The following is a 19,279-nucleotide window of genomic DNA, read 5'->3' as shown; positions in this document are numbered from 1 at the left end:
ATACTGGAACAATTATTTCTCGCATCGTATTATAAACAGCTTTTCGCGGATATAAAATGTACAATTATAAGATTAAAACCAGTTTTTTAGCCCTGAGACGCTGATTGTATTTTTTTATATTCGTAGAAAACTGGATATAATATGATACTAGACATAGTTTTTGATAACCGGTTCCACCGGATATTAGTCGGTTTCGAAACCATACTTGAATTATTTACTACTTAAGTATATTTGCGATAACTTTTATTTAATAGATTCTTCCAATTCTTAACAGTTACAAAACAGCCTGCTTTATTACTTCAAGATACATGTCAGATCTATATAGGAAATAAATGTCTATAAATGAGCTCAAGTTTTCCAATGAATAAATGTTTAAAACTCATAGTGCTCCAATAATCCATAATAAACTCTCATTGGCCAGAGCGATGAGACCCATTATTTTACTTTGTTAAAAATAAATTCATTTTTTTTCGTTTCATGTTGCTATTTACATTGTATTAAAGTATTTAATTTATAATCATAAAAAAGAAATTTAAATTTTAAATATAGTAAATTTAAGAAAACTCTGTTTTAAAAGAATTCGATTGTGGCGTCACCCTTTGTGTGTTCAAATATTAAAACAAAAATTTTAATCATATTAACCCTTTGGTGATAGTAATGTTAAAAAAAATATAATTGAAAAAATCTTTTTAAAATCATTTAGATTATTAAATATTTACTTCTTTCTTTTAGATAGTAATGGCGGGGGAGAAAAATTGATTTATTGAGAAATAGATAAATAGATATGTACTCAGAAAACTAGCCAATAGTGAGATAGATATATCGAGCCAACTCTAGTAATTAAAATGTTTTGCAACGCTGCTATCATCTAAAAAAGTAGAACGATGTTAGCCCGTCTGTATGAAGCTTAAGATCTCGACAATCGATGAACTTTAAAGTTAAAACTTTTAGAGTCTAGACCAATAAAAGATTAATTTCTTCCAAATTCCTATGATCTATTTAAAATTTCTATTAATTTTCAGGTGTATTGGCGACTAAAGAGACAAAAAACAGAAACCTTACATATTATTATATGTATATAAATATGGATGTTCAGTATATTTAAGTAGAATATAAAATTTAATATTTTATGTTAGAAATAAAGGTGTAGGTAATAAATAACAATTTTATTATTAAGAGTTAATGTAATAATAATTTTTTTCTATCAACTTGTTTACAATGTTTTTCCTCAGAGTATTTGGCGAGCAAAGAAATTACCTCCTAATTTTTTTAATATTTTGAAAACTAGGGCGGTGATATTTTTTACATTAATCCGAGCTCTTGCATGTGGTCTTAGCCCTGCGGAGCTACTCTTTACCCAATATAACCTAACCTAACTAAATTAAGTCAAAATCACACTACAAACTCTCCCACTTATTTTCAGTTTATTTTGAGTTGTTTCTGTGATTTACTTGCCTATTTTGAGGGAAACCGCCATTTAACCATTCTTACTAAATAACTTTATTATTTACCCAAAACACCAGAGGTGGATTCTTAAAAAAAAATTTGCCCCACTAATCGCTTAGTGGGGCAAAATTGTTATCGTGGAAAATCCTCCAATATCACATAAAAAATCTACAAAAATTAAATAAAATCTTATGTTCATAACCATTCTATGATTTTGTTTATTTTTTTGTAGATTTTTAATGTGATTTTGGTGGATTTATCACGAAAACAATTTTGCCCCACTAAGCGATTAGTGGGGCAAACTTTTTTTAAGAATCCACCTCAGTTGTATCCAGTTTGAAACAGATATTGCCATTTTCGGAATTATAAACTGACTCAAAAAAAGTCAATTTAACAATTTTTTTATTTTACCTTACCTTTTATCTCTGATAATTAGTTTTGAAAATGTGCAGTGTAGGTTTTTCTTTAATTCGAAGCTTATCAAAAAATCAATCTTAGATGCCATTTAAGCAGGGCTCGGTAGTCAAGCGTCAGTCGCGACTAAGCATCAAATCTTAGGATGCGTTGAAAGTTTGTGAAACATTTGTGTCAGGGTTATACTTCCAGCTGAATTTTAAAATTGTAAATGGTTGATGTTTTTGAGGCTTACAGAAGATGGCTGCCGAGCCCTGCTGTTAAGGCAAATTATGTCAATTTTCCTTAATAAATAATGAGATTTAGGTCTATGAGCATTTTTAATAGATTAAACATCATACCAATAGATTATTATTTAAGGAAAGAACGTGTCCTAACTTTTGTGATTTTGTTTTAACCCATTCGTGACGAGCTCCCAAAAATCAAAGATTTGATTCATCGGGGTTCAACAAAATACATTTTTTTTCAAAAATTACTCAACAGAATTAAAAAAGTAAGGTGTCAAATTAAAGATCTAACTTTTTTGTTTATAATGGAACTTTTCTTCTTTTTACATCTACTACTTACTAAAAGCACCGACTAGATATTTTTTAAAAATCACAAAAGTTAGGACACGTTCTTTTAAAAAGATTTTTAAAAAATGTTGGGCATTAGTCCATTTTAAAAATCAAAATGTCATGTTTTAAAGTTTTCAATTTTTTCATTTATTAAAGATTAAACCTACCAAAATAATATTTTTATTAATATTAATTTAACAATTTTCTTTGACATTAACTAAAAATCTAAAATTAACTTTAAAGATATATCAATTTGTTAATATTTATAGATATTGAGTAAAAATTCTCTAAAATTTGAATTAAAAATTTTAAAATTGTGCTTCTCAAAACGATTTTATTATTCGTATGTATGTGTTTTAAATTTTAGTTAATATATTTATAATAAAATATACGTGATAAAATTATTATTTTGATTCCTAAAGGAGTTAGGTACGAGTTAGAAAGTGAAGCAACTCTATAATCATAACTAGAAAGTCCGTACGTCCATTTCAAACATGTTGCTTTTTATCTGATTGGTCTGATTTTCAGAAAACTGATTCCTAGGACAACAAAGTACTTTGCTATAAGCGAAGCATCTCTATAATCAAGTCCTAAATTTTTAAGTAAGTCCTGAAACAATATCCTTTATTTAGCAGTATTTCAACAGATTTACTTACAATTTAGTTTTGACGACTTTTATACATTTATATTCTGATTATTCGGATCATGGAAAGAAAACAAAGTCATTCCTAAATTAGGACAGAAGTCACCTTCCTAGGAAGGACATATGTAGCCTTCCTTAAGTGAGAATTTGTTAGATGAAGGGCATAACATGCCTCCCTTAACAAAGATTTTGCAAGATTGAGGACATAAGTAGCCTCCCTTCACCTCACAAAACCTAGCTTTTTGATTCTTCACATAGCAAAATCTTGCATAAAATTGGTTTTTGGTCCATCACATAGCAAAATATTGGAAAACTTAGCTTTTCTGTCCTTCACATAGCTAATTCTTGCAAAACATAGCAAATTCTTACAAAACATAGCAAATTCTTGCAAAACATAGCAAATTCTTGCAAAACATAGCAAATTCTTGGAAAACTTAGCTTTTCTGTCCTTCACATAGCTCATTCTTGCAAAACATAGCAAATTCTTGCAAAACATTGCAAATTCTTACAAAACATAGCAAATTCTTGCAAAACATAGCAAATTCTTACAAAACATAGCAAATTCTTGCAAAACATTGCAAATTCTTGCAAAACATAGCAAATTCTTGCAAAACATAGCAAATTCTTACAAAACATAGCAAATTCTTGGAAAACTTAGCTTTTCTGTCCTTTACATAGCTAATTCTTGCAAAACATAGCAAATTCTTATAAAACATAGCAAATTCTTACAAAACATAGCAAATAAGGGTCCCAAACTCAAAAACGAATTTTCAGCGCAATCCGACCACCGGTTCTTGAGATACGGTGACCTGGTGTCCTTGGTACCGATGGTAAGATTTGGGAAATGGTTCAAATCCTTAAAAATATTTTGACACTTAGTCAAATTTTTGAAGAAAATATACCCAGGTGACACCAAGCGTACCTACTGAGAGGACACCAGGTCGAAAATATTCTAAGTGTCAAAGAATTTTTGGACTTAGCCAAATTTACTAAGGATTCGAACCATTTCCCAAATCTTACCGTCGGTACCAAGGACACCAGGTCACCGTATCTCAAGAACCAGTGGTCGGGTCGCGCTGAAAATTCGAAAATTTGAAGAATTTGCTATGTTTTGCAAGAATTTGCTATGTTTTGTAAGAATTTGCTATGTTTTGTAAGAATTTGCTATGTTTTGCAAGAATTAGCTATGTGAAGGACAGAAAAGCTAAGTTTTCCAAGAATTTGCTATGTTTTGTAAGAATTTGCTATGTTTTGCAAGAATTTGCTATGTTTTGCAAGAATTTACTATGTTTTGCAAGAATTTGCTATGTTTTGTAAGAATTTGCTATGTTTTGCAAGAATTTGCTATGTTTTGTAAGAATTTGGAATGTTTTGCAAGAATTTGCTATGTTTTGTAAGGATTTGCTGTGTTTTGCAAGAATTAGCTATGTGAAGGAGAGAAAAGCTAAATTTTCCAAGAATTTGCTATGTTTTGCAAGAATTTGCTATGTTTTGCAAGAATTTGCTATGTTTTGCAAGAATTTGCTATGTTTTGTAAGAATTTGCAAGAATTAGCTATTTAAAGGACAGAAAAGCTAAGTTTTCCAAGAATTTGCTGTGTTTTGCAAGAATTTGCTATGTTTTGCCAGAATTTGCTATGTTTTGCCAGAATTTGCTATGTTTTGCAAGAATTAGCTATTTGAAGGACAGAAAAGCTAAGTTTTCCAAGAATTTGCTGTGTTTTGCAAGAATTTGCTATGTTTTGCAAGAATTTGCTATGTTTTGTAAGGATTTGCTATGTTTTGCAAGAATTAGCTATGTGAAGGACAGAAAAGCTAAGTTTTCCAAGAATTTGCTATGTTTTGCAAGAATTTGCTATGTTTTGCAAGAATTTGCTATGTTTTGCAAGAATTTGCTATGTTTTGTAAGAATTTGCTATGTTTTGCAAGAATTAGCTATGTGAAGGACAGAAAAGCTAAGTTTTCCAAGAATTTGCTATGTTTTGCAAGAATTTGCTATGTTTTGCAAGAATTTGCTATGTTTTGCAAGAATTTGCTATGTTTTGTAAGAATTTGCAAGAATTAGCTATTTGAAGGACAGAAAAGCTAAGTTTTGCAAGAATTTGCTGTGTTTTGAAAGAATTTGCTATGTTTTGCCAGAATTTGCTATGTTTTGCCAGAATTTGCTATGTTTTGCAAGAATTTGCTATGTGAAGGACAGAAAAGCTAAGTTTTCCAAGAATTTGCTATGTTTTGCAAGAATTTGCTATGTTTTGCAAGAATTTGTTATGTTTTGTAAGAATTTGCTATGTTTTGCAAGAATTTGCTATGTTTTGTAAGAATTTGCTATATTTTGCAAGAATTTGCTATGTGAAGGACAGAAAAGCTATGTTTTGTGAGGTTTTGCTATGTGAAGGACAGAAAAGCTAAGTTTTGCAAGATGAAGGACATAAGCAGCCTTCCTAATCTAAGAATTTGTCAGAGAAAGGACATAAGTCACCTTCCTTAAGATAGATTTTGTTAGATGAAGGACATAAGTAGCCTTCCTTAGATCAATTTCCAGTGACTTCTGTCCTAATTAGGAATGACTTTGTTTTCTTTCCATGATCTGATTATTCAGTTCTGACACTATACAAGTTTTAATGTTCGTTTGTCCTACCGTTTCAGAACTTCGCTTTTATGGATGCTGTCATCCTTTTTTATGCCTTAATGGTTCCGTACGTAACGGTTAGCACTTTTAGTTTATTTCAAACTTTGCATTATAATTCCTACAACAATTAGGTAAGACTTAGGAAAGGGTAGCAACTCTATAATTGTTTCCAAATGTCCGTGTTTTCATTTATATTTCTTATTTTTTAACAATTATTTTATAAAATAATCCTATTTCTGTCCTAAGTGTAAATATGTCTTCAAACAGTATCTTGTATTTAAGAAGTTTTGCCCCCCAATTTACTTATAATTTTGTTTCGATTTATACATTTGTATTCTGCTTATTCAGTCCTGACACTCTAAGAGTGTAAATGTTCGTTTGTCCTACCGTACTTGTTTTTTTGGCTCCTTGATTTTGGTCTCTTTATACTTCTTAGTTCATCGTTTATTCAAACTGAACGTGTTGCTCAATTCTCCAAGGACATCAACCAAACAACCAATGCTTTGATCGCACAACTTTTGTCTGGAAGCTCTCTGGGATCTAAAGGGATACGTCAATGGCCGATAAATTGATGTACATCCCCAATCATGATACAACAAATTACCACTTCTAGTGATTAGTATTAGTGCTTTAAATGTCGGAACACTGAACTTAATGAACCAACCAATCAAAATTCACTAAAGGTTGTTAAGCCATCGAATAAGAAACGTTATTATAAAACTTTTGAGACTATTGTAATAAACATCCTATTGTCCTCTCTCTCTCTCTGATACGCTGCCATTTAATCTAATGCCGCGATTACAGATAATTTTAACTAATAACCATGCTGCGCTTCCTTTGGACAATTTATTCCTTGTTCCACTAAATTTTGGTTAAAGACAAAAACCTATTGAACAAGGATGACAACATCCATAAAAGCAAAGCACAGGAACGGTAGCTCAAACTAATATTATCACCTGTGACAGGACTGAATAAATGTATGTAATATTTATGTATGTATATTTATAAGCTCTGAAAAGGTAGGTTAAATGAACAAAATCACTTGTATAATGACAGGACTAAATAATTAGAATTTAAATGTAAAAAAGTCGAACGAAACAGAATTGTAAGTAAATCTGTTGAAAAAAGGAGAAAAATGTATGTGTAAGTCTGAACAAAATTGCAAGGAAAATTGTTGCAAAACTGCTTTAATACAGGATTCTGTTTCAGGACATAGTTACATTTTAGGACTTATTAAAGATATTCTTCGCTTTAAACAACATTTTCTTAAAAAAAGAAATCAGTATTCCTAAAATTCAGTTTTAGAATATTTTTTTTTTTTTTCAAGAAGAATAGGTATAAAAAGTTAAGATCCAAGTTTAATGTGTAATTGTAAGTAAATAAAAGTGTGTGAAGTTTGTTTTAAAAGTAAACAAAACCAAATTAAGTCAAGTAAAATTTTACAGGCCATCTACAAATTATGAGAAAATAAGCGTTAGGTTTAATTTTAACAAGAATAACAACACACATAACAAGCAAAGCATGACAAGCGGACAGTGCAAAGTGAGTTTTATGGCAGATGTTCAGTTTTCATCAAAAATAAGGATGACAAAATCCATTAGTAGCGGAACACAAAAAGTTGCCATAACTTTGGGAACATTTATTTAATTTTGATTTGCTGGTCCGGTGTCTAAACTTTGCAACCACTATTTGTAAACGAAAGAAGGAGTAATTGGTTGCTCTATTAAGTCGAGTGTGTAAAGTTTTTCACCGCTAATTGTAATCTAAATAAGGGTATTTATCAGCCATTGTCTTATCCCTTTAGATCGTTGTTCCTTAGTTTAAGGTACTGATTAAATTACCATGGAAAACAAAACATTTTTGTAGTTGGGCCAAAGTGAGACTTACTGAAATAGAATTTCAATGGTTAGCCAATTGAGTGTTATAAAATAAACTACTAGAAAGTTAGAATGGTTTTAGCCTATCTTTAATAAAAATGCACTCTTCAAGGACTTGTAGGATATTTTTTTTGTATATAAGCAGTTTGTTTTTTCACAGATTATGTTTAAATCTATTAGATATTAAAAGAAAGACTGAAGGAATTTAGCAAAAAATACTTTAAATTATTTATTTTGGTTTTGACTTCATATTTAATTATCAAACGTTTTGTTGAAGTTAAGCTGACTATAATTCAAATTAAAAAAAAACAAGTATATGATTATTCTAGTTAGCATAACTCTAATAATTTAACTACGGGTAAGACTCTTTTAACTTTACAGACTGTTCTTGAAAGGGCAAATTCAGAGATTAAGATTTTGGTAAATAAACAGAATAAATTTTTAATTCTTTTTCTCGTATTCATTCGAATCCGGTGGATAGGAACCGGTTTTCATCCATACGAAAAAACTATGTCTAGCATCGTATTATATCCAGCTTTCTACGAATATAAAAATGTACACTCATAAGATTAAAATAGGATGAGGTCGACTTTTCCTTCTCCAACCAGTGCAGTGCCCCTAGAGGCTTCTAGGGGCGTAGCTGCTAGTACATATATATTTTACTCGGGTTCATAATATTTATTTATCGAATCGCAATGCAGACAGCTTTCCGTGGATAGTAAAACTAAAAATTAAAGATGAAAACCTGGTGTACAAAACTGGTACACATTTCATTATTCGTAGAAAATTGTCTTTAATAAGCTGCTATACGTGTTTTTCAGTATAGCTGAGAACCAGTTCTAATCCAGCGGATATTAATCGGTTTTGAAGCCATACTGGAAAGCCTGTTCTTAGCCAATTTTTAACTATCCATAAAATGTTATGCTTTACGTATATTCAGACAGACAGACAGACAAAAAATATACATCCTGTTACTATAGTACAGACTATCCGTTCATTCCTGATCGAACAGACTTTCAATTGATGAAAAGGGAAAAGGTTGGGAGTTTTGTTGTAATTGTAAAAATGTTTCCAAAATTAAGAAAAATTAGGGAATAGTCCCTTTCATGGCAACGCCCCTTAGGGGGCGAATCGTTGTATTTTTTAAATGACTTTTAATAGGTTATTTTAGGTTAGGTTAGGTTATATTAGGTTATGTGATTGTCCCACAGGGTTAGGCAATTGGCCCCGCAGGGGCTAGAAATAGGAGAAAAGTTACTATGAAAATTACGACGAATCGCCCGTTAAGGTGCGATGCCACAAAAGGGACTATACCCAAACATTATTTATAATTAAATTACTCGCCCCTAGCTACAGGGATTTTACCAGAAGATATTTTTGTTCAGGGCTGGGCAGCAGCGCGTCAACCGCGACTTAGCCTCAAATAATGCCTTGCAAAAAAATTAAAGAGGGAATGTTTGGGTCATGTTTGGGTCATGTTTAGACTTCCAGCTGATTTTTTAAATTGTAAAAGATTGATTTCCCTGCTGAACCCTGCTTTTATTTCATTTCGGTTATTTTAATATAAAAAACTAGCCTCTAGGTGCTTTGCCTCAAGAGGTATAATTACATCTTTTATTACCTTGAGATCCCCCACTCCACCACTATTTTAAATAATTTTTTTATAAGCGAGGGAATTTTTTTGTTTTGGGGGAATTGGGGGTGTCCCACCCCCCAAGAAAATAGCCTAAAACCACCACAGGACCAGTAGTTATATTCCCTGAAGAGTAGAATCCGATCGGTTCAGTGGTTACCGAGATCTTAAGGGACAGACGGACAGACAGACATCATTCTACTTTGTATTATAGATGATTACAAAAATTTTATTAGATGATTCTAGTAAATTTCCATAAAATATAATTCAATAAATAATGCAGTTTTAAAAGAAAAAATTGAAAATATCAGGAATCTAAAGGGATAAAACAATGGCCAATAAATTGATTTAGATCACCAATAATGATACACAAAATTAGCCCTTCTGTAGATTACATATAGTGGTTGAAACGTTTGCACTGTACATTTTTATATTCGTAGAAAGCTGGATATAATATGATGCTAGACATAGTTTTTTTCGTGTGGATGAGAACCCTCCCTCCCAAATATAATATACTAAGATTAAGACATGTTGTAAAGTAAAAACATTAAACCCACCTAAAATGTCCAGACTTTCAATTGAGTAAATATTGAAATTGATTGAAATTAAGTTTACAAGGGGTAGGGATCTAAAGGGATAAGACATGGCCAATAAATTGAGGTAAATCCCAATTTTTGCATTACAGAAAAAATATTTTGCATGGGTCATTATTTTGCATAAATCAACCATACTATGGCTGGGGGCAAAAATTTTAACAAAATATTTCTAAATCGGGACGGGGTAATGTACATCCCCATTGATGATTAACAAAATAACCCTTCAATTAGAGGTTTTCAATAAACCAACCAACCAAATTTCAATAAAGGGCCCAAAAGGTGTTAAACCAACAAATAAGATAACAATATAAGACAAATTTTCAGACTAGTGTAATAAACAGCCCAATGTCTCCTCCCATTTTTAAAATTTGTTTGGAAGAAGGGACTTCATCAAATAGGAAAAAAACTAAATCAAAATTGAAATAATTCATTTTCCAGTACATTATAAACTTTACGAGTATCTCATTAGTATTGACAGTTTTGCTCTAATAATAGATAAGAATCAAATAGAAATACTGCTTTAGAAAGAATTACTAATTCGCAAAGGTTGAAAATTATCAAATTATTAGAATATTTTTTTTAAGCACTTTTGCCTTTCTTGATATGACCCACTATTAAGGGCTATTCAAATAACATAATTGAAAATATAATAGTTATTTATCTTATCGTAATATAGACAGCTTTCTGCGGGTGTTAAAATAAAGATTTAAAAGATTAAAACAAGTTTTGTTAGCCCTGAGGGGCCGAAGGTTGGGGATAATAAAACTAGCATTAATCTTATATTTTTTTTATTTTTGGAAACTTTTTGTAATACCTTCCTATACTTGATTTTTCAGTATGGCTGAGAACCAGTTTTCATCCAGCAGATCTTAATCGGTATCTTAATCTAAGCCATATTGAAAATTATTATTCTATTGGCCCTATTGACTACAAACGTTTGTTGATACAATAAAAAAAAATAACATAGTATTTAGTAAGCTAACGCCTTGATTAATCCACCTTTGTTGTAATGTATTTCTGAAAAAATGTTCTTTTAGTTAGAAAAAAAACATTCGTTTAGAATTTTTCATGAAAAAGGACCCAAAAGCAAAGGTTGTTAAATTAAATGGTTGAAGGAATCAAAATATGACTTTTACTGCTGACTTATAGCCGGAATTTTTGTATGCCCCTGTTTAGCCCTCTAGCTCTAATAGAAGCTGAGATAATATATTTTTCTTAAAAATTTTTAGTTTGCTAATTGCTAAACTTTTAGTAAAACTACTTTGTATGATCAATAGGAAATAGATCTATTACCCTAGAAGTCCAAGGAAACATAATTTGTCCTACATAAAAAGGAACTTCTAGCAGATATTATCTCCTCAGACAAATATTAATTGAGAAAAAATTCAATTATTCTTAGCTGACTTATTGCATAAATGAAATGAACAAATAACTGAGGTTGATTCTTAAGAAAAAAAAATTTTGTGGAAAATCCTCCTAAATCCTATAAAAATCTACAAAAATTAAATAAAACCACAAAAGGGTTATTAACATAAAATTTTATTTAATTTTTGTAGATTTTTTGTGTGATTTTGGAGGATTTTTTAGAACACAGTAATAGTGTCTGACTAATTATGACGTAACAAAAAAAATTAGCCAATGAGAGGCCACTATAAATTTTACCATTGGTCAATAACGGCCTCTCATTGGCTATTTTTTTTTTTGTTACGTCATAATCAGTCAGACACTATTACTGTGTTCATTTTTTACAAAAACAATATTGCCTCACCAGCGAACAGCGACACTAATTTTATTTTAAAAATCCACCTCAGCTCTTTCATTTAAAAAATTTAATTTTCTAACCAACAATGTGGTCTGATTGTTACTATTGGTCTAATTGCATGATTATGTATCTAGACTGTCTAGATTTATTGCATGATTATGTATCTAGACTGTCTACACTTATTGCATGATTATGTATCTAGACTGTCTACACTTATTGCATGATTATGTATCTAGACTGTCTACATTTATTGCATGATTATGTATCTAGACTGTCTACATTTATTGCATGATTATATATCTAGACTGTCTACATTTTTTGCATGATTATGTATCTAGACTGTCTACATTTATTGCATGATTATGTATCTAGACTGTCTACATTTATTGCATGATTATATATCTAGACTGTCTACATTTATTGCATGATTATGTATCTAGACTGTCTACATTTATTGCATGATAATGTATCTAGACTGTCTAGATTTATTGCATGATTATGTATCTAGACTGTCTACATTTATTGCATGATTATATATCTAGACTGTCTACATTTATTGCATGATTATGTATCTAGACTGTCTACATTTATTGCATGATTATATATCTTGACTGTCTACATTTATTGCAAGATTATGTATCTAGACTGTCTACATTTATTGCATGATTATGTATCTAGACTGTCTAGATTTATTGCATGATTATGTATCTAGACTGTCTAGATTTATTGCATGATTATGTATCTAGACTGTCTAGATTTATTGCATGATTATGTATCTAGACTGTCTAGATTTATTGCATGATTATGTATCTAGACTGTCTAGATTTATTGCATGATTATGTATCTAGACTGTCTAGATTTATTGCATGATTATGTATCTAGACTGTCTAGATTTATTGCATGATTATGTATCTAGACTGTCTACATTTATTGAAGAGGATGCTTTTAACTTTATTTGCCTTGGAGGCAACGTAATTCTTTTCAATAATTGTTTCTATTTCTTTGTACACAGCGATATACAAAAGGGATAGGACATTTGACGATATTTCAATGTACATCCCATATGATTATTCACAAAACAACCCCTTCTAGCTATAGATTTGAAACGTTTGGACACTCAACTTAATGAACCAACCATTCAAAATTCAGTAAAAGTCCCCAAAGTTGATGCGCCATCGAATAAGAAAATGTTAATATTAAACTTTGCGGACTAGTGTAATAAACTGCCCAATGTATCCTCCATCCCTGGTTTTTCAACATTTAAAGAATAAAAGGACACTCGTACACTTTAATTTCTCAATATCGCAGCTACTTCTTAAATATAAAAGGATTGGTAATTCAAAATACAGAATGAATGGGTTGGCGAGGGGATTGGGGGTGGATCGTTTATTCTCCATTTTTGGTCTAAAAAAAAACGTCTCAGATCTAATCCGCGACTGTGGCTTAACACGAAGCGCATCAGCTCATCGTCGGCGAGTTGATAGTATCTAGTCTAGGCTCAACACCTCCTAAAAGTTAGGACTTCCAGACAAAGGCAATGCAATCAAAGAGTTAAGATAAGATAAATGTCAGTTTGCCTCAATGTGCCTAGTTGATCACTTCCAGTTTTTTTATTTTTACTTTAGATCAGGTCAGGTATGGTTATATTGGAAATGGGGTAGATTGATGTTTTCTATATCCTTTGTTTTCTATCTTTTTCTTCCTCTCTTATTCTAACAATGCAATAAACAAATATTCATGAACAATGTAGAAATATCCGGACAATAGAGACCAACACTTGTAGTTAACAGATGGTCTATTCAAAGACCTTGTATAAAAAGTTAGGATTTTTAGGACAAAGTATCAGTCATCACCAGGATGTTGCATCTTGTTCTGTTAGCTTCAGTGGCATCTGCTTCCGTACTTACCAGGTTATATCTTAAACAAAGTTCTTCTATTTCCTCCTGGACTCCTATTAAGCAGGGACTAGGCAATGCGATTCTGACCAACAATGCTAGGAAATATTCTCGAAACCTATGCGGGTAATTAAAAAATTAAGAAGATACAACATATATATTTGGCTGTAATCGTCTTTCTCTCTGGGTATATAAATTATACCTCTCACCAAACCTCATATTGTATCGAACAATAACAAAAATCTGTCTGCAAAAAACAAGTTTACATTTTACATATTTCCAACACATTACATTTAGATTTGCTTAATAGTTGGGGTGCTTGATTGTTTCCTAGATTTTCACGTTTTTACTCACTAGATATGTCTCTAATTGAAATGGTTATTACAGCAATCTAAAGCTTTTCAAACTCCTAACAATTAATATTTATGATATACCCCAAAGAATTCCTCTGAGCGGGCAGAAGAGGTCACTTATTAATAAATTTTGAAAGGTTTTGTGATTTATTTTATTAAGATTTTTTTATAACAATGCTCTATAGTTCATTTTTTCTGGATGTCCATCCATAATTTTGAGCCTTGCTACTTATGGATTTTGTCATCCTTGTTTTTATATTACATTTTAACAGTCTCACAAACTAGGAATGGAGAAGAACCAGACTTCCATGGTCATGATCCCTTGGATATCCACAACAATCCTGATTTTACCTGGATGTTCAACGGTACTGAAGAAGCTAGCAGCAGGTTATCATCTTCAGATAACTTCAACTCCAATTTCATCAATGATGTTGCATAATTTAATTAGTTTTCAGATTGATAATTATTAAGAAGTAGGATTGGTTTTCAACTGGTAATCTTTTCATGATCATTCCTTATTAGAGTTGGAGTTGAACAAAACTTGCAGGGACATGTTCCTTTGTACATTCATAATAACCCTGACTTTGCATGGATGTTTAATAATACTGATGGTGCAAGTGGAAGGTATAATCAAATAAACTGTTGAACTTTGATATATCAAATTTCTTTAAATAGATATCATTGGAAATAATTTCTTTTTCACTATTAACTCTTCCATTTTAGCTTACTCTTAAGTTGAGTTAAATCAATAATAGATGTGCTGAACTGATCGATTGTATATCTGATAACATTTTTCGGGTAATATGGACAATGTTTTGTTCTGAGAACAAATATATCATTGTAAGAGATGCCAGCTGGGTAATCAAGAATAATAGAATTGGAACACTTTGTTTAGAGCACTGAATGACTGTGGATGTGCAGTGGCCAATGCAGGAGGCAGAATTGTTGGTGGAGCTGAAGTAACCAAGTACAGTCTTCCCTACCAAGTTGAAGTACAGGTAGAGTGATACAGTTGAGACTTATGGAAGTATAAATCCTAGAGCTTATTAATTGTCAAGTATTTGATTTTAGACTGTACATACCAATGGGGATCTGAGTTCCTGCCTCCTGATTATACTGAAATATTAAAATTAAGCCTATCAAATGTCTTGTATCAGTTTTACAAGTTAGTTGTCAAAAAAAAATTACAATGCTTATAGGTTTTCTAGTAATTTATGGGCAATATTGGCCAAGTTACAGGAATCTAAAGTATTGTTTATCTAACCTTTTCTTATTTTAAAATCAAAGTCTTGGACTTATTTAGGCAAATGGATATATGTGTGGAGGTACCATCATCAACAAGAGATATGTCTTGACAGCCATGCACTGTCTGTTTGATGGTAACCAGAAGAAGCATCCTGTTAATAGTGTAAAAGTTGTTGTTGGTGAACACAACATCTGTGATGGAGTTAATGAAGGAGGACAGGTAATTAGATTAGTTGATCTTGTAGAGTGTCCCATAGAGTATTGGTAAGCACACTATGCTCTGGTCTGGAATTGTCCAATCATGACCATGCAACCTTCCCTTAGATGCCCTTAGGTTGTAAGGAAGAAGATTTGTAGAAAATTAAGGTTCTACATATGAAGCAACTGTAATCATGCTTTCACTCATCCATGCTCCTCATTCATATATGAAAGTGCCATTATTTAGGGTGATGAATTGCGGGTCAGCTTTAAATTTAACTTAGAATACTGTCAGCTGTGCATGAAGCTTACATAAGTAATTTAAACTTGTGATAAACAAAAAACTTGATTCTTAGATGATTGCAGTAGAGAAATTTATAGAAAGAGCAGATTACAATAAACCATATTTGATGAATGATATTGCTATTCTGAAACTTAGTGCTGATATCAAGTTCAGTGACAAAGTGAAGCCAGCATGTCTTCCAACTGATACCACCAAGGTAACCCAGCCGATCAATTTTTTAGCAATTTGATCTAAATTGCTGTTGAATTTTGAAAATTACAATCCAAAAATTGTCAAATTTTTTTCAAATTAGACAATTTTAGATCAAATTTGCGACAAGTTTCTCACTCATGATTTTGTCAAAAATAACAGTAAATTTGGGTCAGAATTTGGTCAAAAATCAAACCAATTCTAATTAGAAAATCTGAAAATGGGTAGAATTTGACTGTTCGATAACTTTTGCTCTCAAAACAGAAAACCTGGGAATAATATTTTCTTTTAAAACATCATTAGACATATCATTTGTTTTAAAAAATTTTCCAATATACTTTTAATCAATTTATTTTTTTCACATAAAACATAAATTTAAAAAATCAATTTCTTTAGCTTTTGATCCACCTTTTAAATTTTGACAAATTGAAAGTTAAATTCCAATTGATCTAGACCTATGTTGGAGCTACTGCTACTGTATCAGGCTGGGGTGGTACTGTTGGCCACACTCCAGAAGAGGGACAAAAACCAACTTTCCAGCAAAAGACTGCTTGTGCTCTCAAGGAATGAAGAAAACTTAAATATTAAAAAAATTATTATTAAAAATCTTCAGTAATGTCATATTTCATCCCTCAATTGGAATATTTTTAAGTTTTACTATTTCTGCTAGGCCACAAATCTTAAAATTCTAGCTTCTAATGCTGAAAACTGTGTTTCTATGACTGCCGGAGAAAAGAAATCTACTATCTGTGCCTATGAGACAAAGACAGATTCTTGTCAGGTCAGCTATCATATAGTTACAGTATTTGATGCTTAGGAAACTTTACAGGAAGCTATTTTAAAACTTTAACAATACATTTCATATTATTTGGAGTAATACTGTAGGCAACTGTTTATAATTTATACGATTACTTTTAGGGTGATTCTGGTGGACCACTGGTGGTTGTTGAAAATGGGAAATATGTTGTTGTTGGTGTTGTCAGCTATGGATCTGGTTGTGCTCATACCACTCCTGGAGTTTATGCCAGGTAAATATGTTGTTGATGATGTCTGGTATTGATCTGGATGTGATCACACCACTTCTAGAATATATATGCCAGGTAAATATGTTGTTGGTGTTGTCTGGTATGGATCTGAATGTGCTCTCACTACTCCTTGAGTATACACCAGGTAAATATGTTGTTGGTGTTGTCTGGTATGGATCTGGATATGCTCACACTACTTCTTGAGTATACACCAGGTAAATATGTTGTTGGTGTTGTCTGGATCTGGATATGGTCATACCACTCCTGGAGTATAAGGCAGGTAAATATGTTATTGGTGTTGTCTGGTATGGAAATGGCTGTGCCCATATCACTCTTAGAGAATAGACAAGGAAAATTTGTTGTTGATGTTCTCAGTACTGGATTTGGGTGTACTCTTAACACCCCTGGAGTATTTGCTGGCCAAATAATATGTTGTTGGCAACATATGATGTTATTCAATAGGGAAGATAAATTCAAAGATTTATATTATCTTCTTACCATTTAGAGTAACATCCTACTTGGACTGGATCAAGACCAGCACTGCTGATGGGTCTTGTGGAGGCTCAACTGGAGCAACTACTACTACCAAGCCTGCTACTACTACCAAGAAAACTACTACTACTGAAGATTATTACTATGTAAGTATAGATTTTTTGAGCTGCTTTACAATTGAAACAGTCTGCTATTAAATACTTGTCAGCCAGTAATGCATGTTTCATAAACAAAAATACTTGCTGTCTATCTATCTCTAAAACTCTAATCAATAACTTTCCTTCTCAGAGATAAGACAATAGTTGATAAAAGTATCCAAGGTTATATAGGAAAATATATAAATAAAAGTTTGGGTGCAAATAACATTATAATGTCCCCTCCCTCCCTGACTCCTTCTTGTTTCTTATATATCATAAAAAATTCTGTTCTTTTTTTCTAGATTTCTGATTAAATGTTATATTGATTAAAATTGTTTTTTTTTCTTCAGAATTATTATGGTTAAAGACTGAGACAGACAGAAGTGTTGGATTGAAATGGAATAATTGTAAAAAAAATATTTGCTAAATATGATTTTAAATATTTAATTTAATATTACTAAAATAAATTTTTAAGGGCTACAAATATTATTTTTATTATTTTAAAACTCACTCACAGATTACAAATACTGGTTGAAACGTTTAGACACTCAACTTAAGGAATCAACAAATCAAAATCTATTAAAAGTCCCCAAAGTTGTTCAGCCAACGATTAAGGAAACGTTATTATATGACTTTGTGGACTTGAGTAATAATTATGTCTGACAAAATATTTTTAAAAATATACATAGATACAATGAAATGTGCTTCCCTAAAATCTTCGAAACTCACAGGGATACGTTTTAAAGATTTAAAGGATATATTGATATTACTTCATAGTTTTTTTTTCATTTTATTTTCAAATAAGACGACATCCACATAACATATCAGATTTTAGGATCTTAGACAAAGTACCTTCGGACAAAGTAGCTTCAGGACAAAGTAGCCTCTATTGCATAATATACGCTTTAGTAAGTTTCAATGTATATAAAGACTAGCTTCTTTCACAGGTAGATGGTTCTTCATTCTTGTCTGGTTGTCCGCGCGCTCAGTCGTGCATGGTTGTGGTAAAAGTTTTTCAGTGGTGTTACAAAAATTGTAACACCTCCTAAAGAAAGTAGCCTCCACTGTTAATAAAGGTCATGGCCGCAGCGCTTGGCCCCCTGGCCTGCCTTGCCTAACCTAACCAAAAAATTGTAAAAACACGTTTAAAAATTGTAAAAACAATATTAAAAAATTGTAAAAATCTATCAACCACTTTTTGCAAAATCCACGAAATTCTAAACCACCTGTAACCACATGTATTATCAGTATTCAAGTAAAATATAAGTATCAATTCAAAAGACTTAAAAGATGCAAATAGTTGAGAATTTACATAGAAATTATTGTAAATTTAAAAACGTCGGGTATAGTCCCTTTCGTAACATCGCACAGTAGCTTTTCTCTTATTTCTAGCCCCTGCGGGGGGCTCTAACCCTGCGATGCCAATTACCTAACCCTGTGGGGGCATTCACCTAACCCAAAATAACCTAACCTTTAAAAAGCCATTTTAAAAATATGGGGCGATGTTACAAAAGAGACTATTCCCAAAACGGGGTATAAAAACGTCTTAAAAACCTTAAACAAGTGCTTTTAAAAGATGAAATTAATGAAACCATAAAATATTCTATGTACTAACGTAGCCTGTAGGACTGTGTATCTTGTAAACGGCTAGACAGTTACAAATTTATCTGCAACTTTTAATATCATTGCTTCTTAAAACAAGAATGACAAGATCCTGGAATAGCAAGGCACAAAAATTCATGGACAGACAAACGAAGGGAGTCCAACATCCATAAGTAGCGAAGAACAAAATTTAGTATGAAATAGACAAACGGACAAAGTGAGCTATAGAGCAGATTATATGCTATCATAACAAAGAAAAGAAAGATATTATTCAAAAACTTAA

The 19,279-nt window shown here is 31.6% G+C and overlaps 2 protein-coding genes across 2 annotated transcripts in view; both read left to right on the top strand.

Moving 5' to 3' along the window:
• The window catches only part of LOC145327188 (uncharacterized), a 31,401-nt gene extending 28,586 nt beyond the window's left edge, over positions 1–2,815 (top strand). The window contains exon 11 of the mRNA XM_080170760.1: positions 1,023–2,815. Within this exon, the coding sequence (XP_080026886.1) occupies positions 1,023–1,038 (16 nt within the window). The 3' untranslated portion in view covers positions 1,039–2,815. The remainder of the gene's footprint in view (positions 1–1,022) is intronic.
• Positions 2,816–13,396: 10,581 nt separating this feature from the next.
• Positions 13,397–17,878, top strand: LOC145327187 (chymotrypsin-2-like). Its single transcript, XM_080170759.1, has 10 exons — positions 13,397–13,466; positions 14,090–14,191; positions 14,700–14,802; positions 15,108–15,269; positions 15,604–15,747; positions 16,194–16,305; positions 16,412–16,521; positions 16,659–16,768; positions 17,271–17,403; positions 17,745–17,878. Exons 1-10 carry the CDS (start codon positions 13,414–13,416, stop codon positions 17,757–17,759), a joined length of 1,044 nt encoding a protein of 347 aa, XP_080026885.1. The 5' UTR covers positions 13,397–13,413; the 3' UTR covers positions 17,760–17,878.
• Positions 17,879–19,279: the final 1,401 nt, after the last annotated feature.

The sequence above is a fragment of the Acartia tonsa genome, chromosome 8 (assembly GCF_053477335.1).
Source record: "Acartia tonsa isolate MP-2025a chromosome 8, ASM5347733v1, whole genome shotgun sequence".
Taxonomy (NCBI): Eukaryota; Metazoa; Arthropoda; class Copepoda; order Calanoida; family Acartiidae; genus Acartia; species Acartia tonsa.
This window is presented reverse-complemented; position numbering and strand designations above follow the sequence as displayed.

Excerpts from the sequence above, each read along its gene's own strand:
- LOC145327187 (XM_080170759.1), top strand. The coding sequence starts at position 13,414 with ATGTTGCATCTTGTTCTGTTAGCTTCAGTGGCATCTGCTTCCGTACTT. Across the intron at positions 14,192-14,699 it reads ACTGAAGAAGCTAGCAGCAG|AGCACTGAATGACTGTGGAT; the intron begins GTTATCATCTTC and ends CACTTTGTTTAG. Across the intron at positions 16,306-16,411 it reads GACTGCTTGTGCTCTCAAGG|CCACAAATCTTAAAATTCTA; the intron begins AATGAAGAAAAC and ends ATTTCTGCTAGG.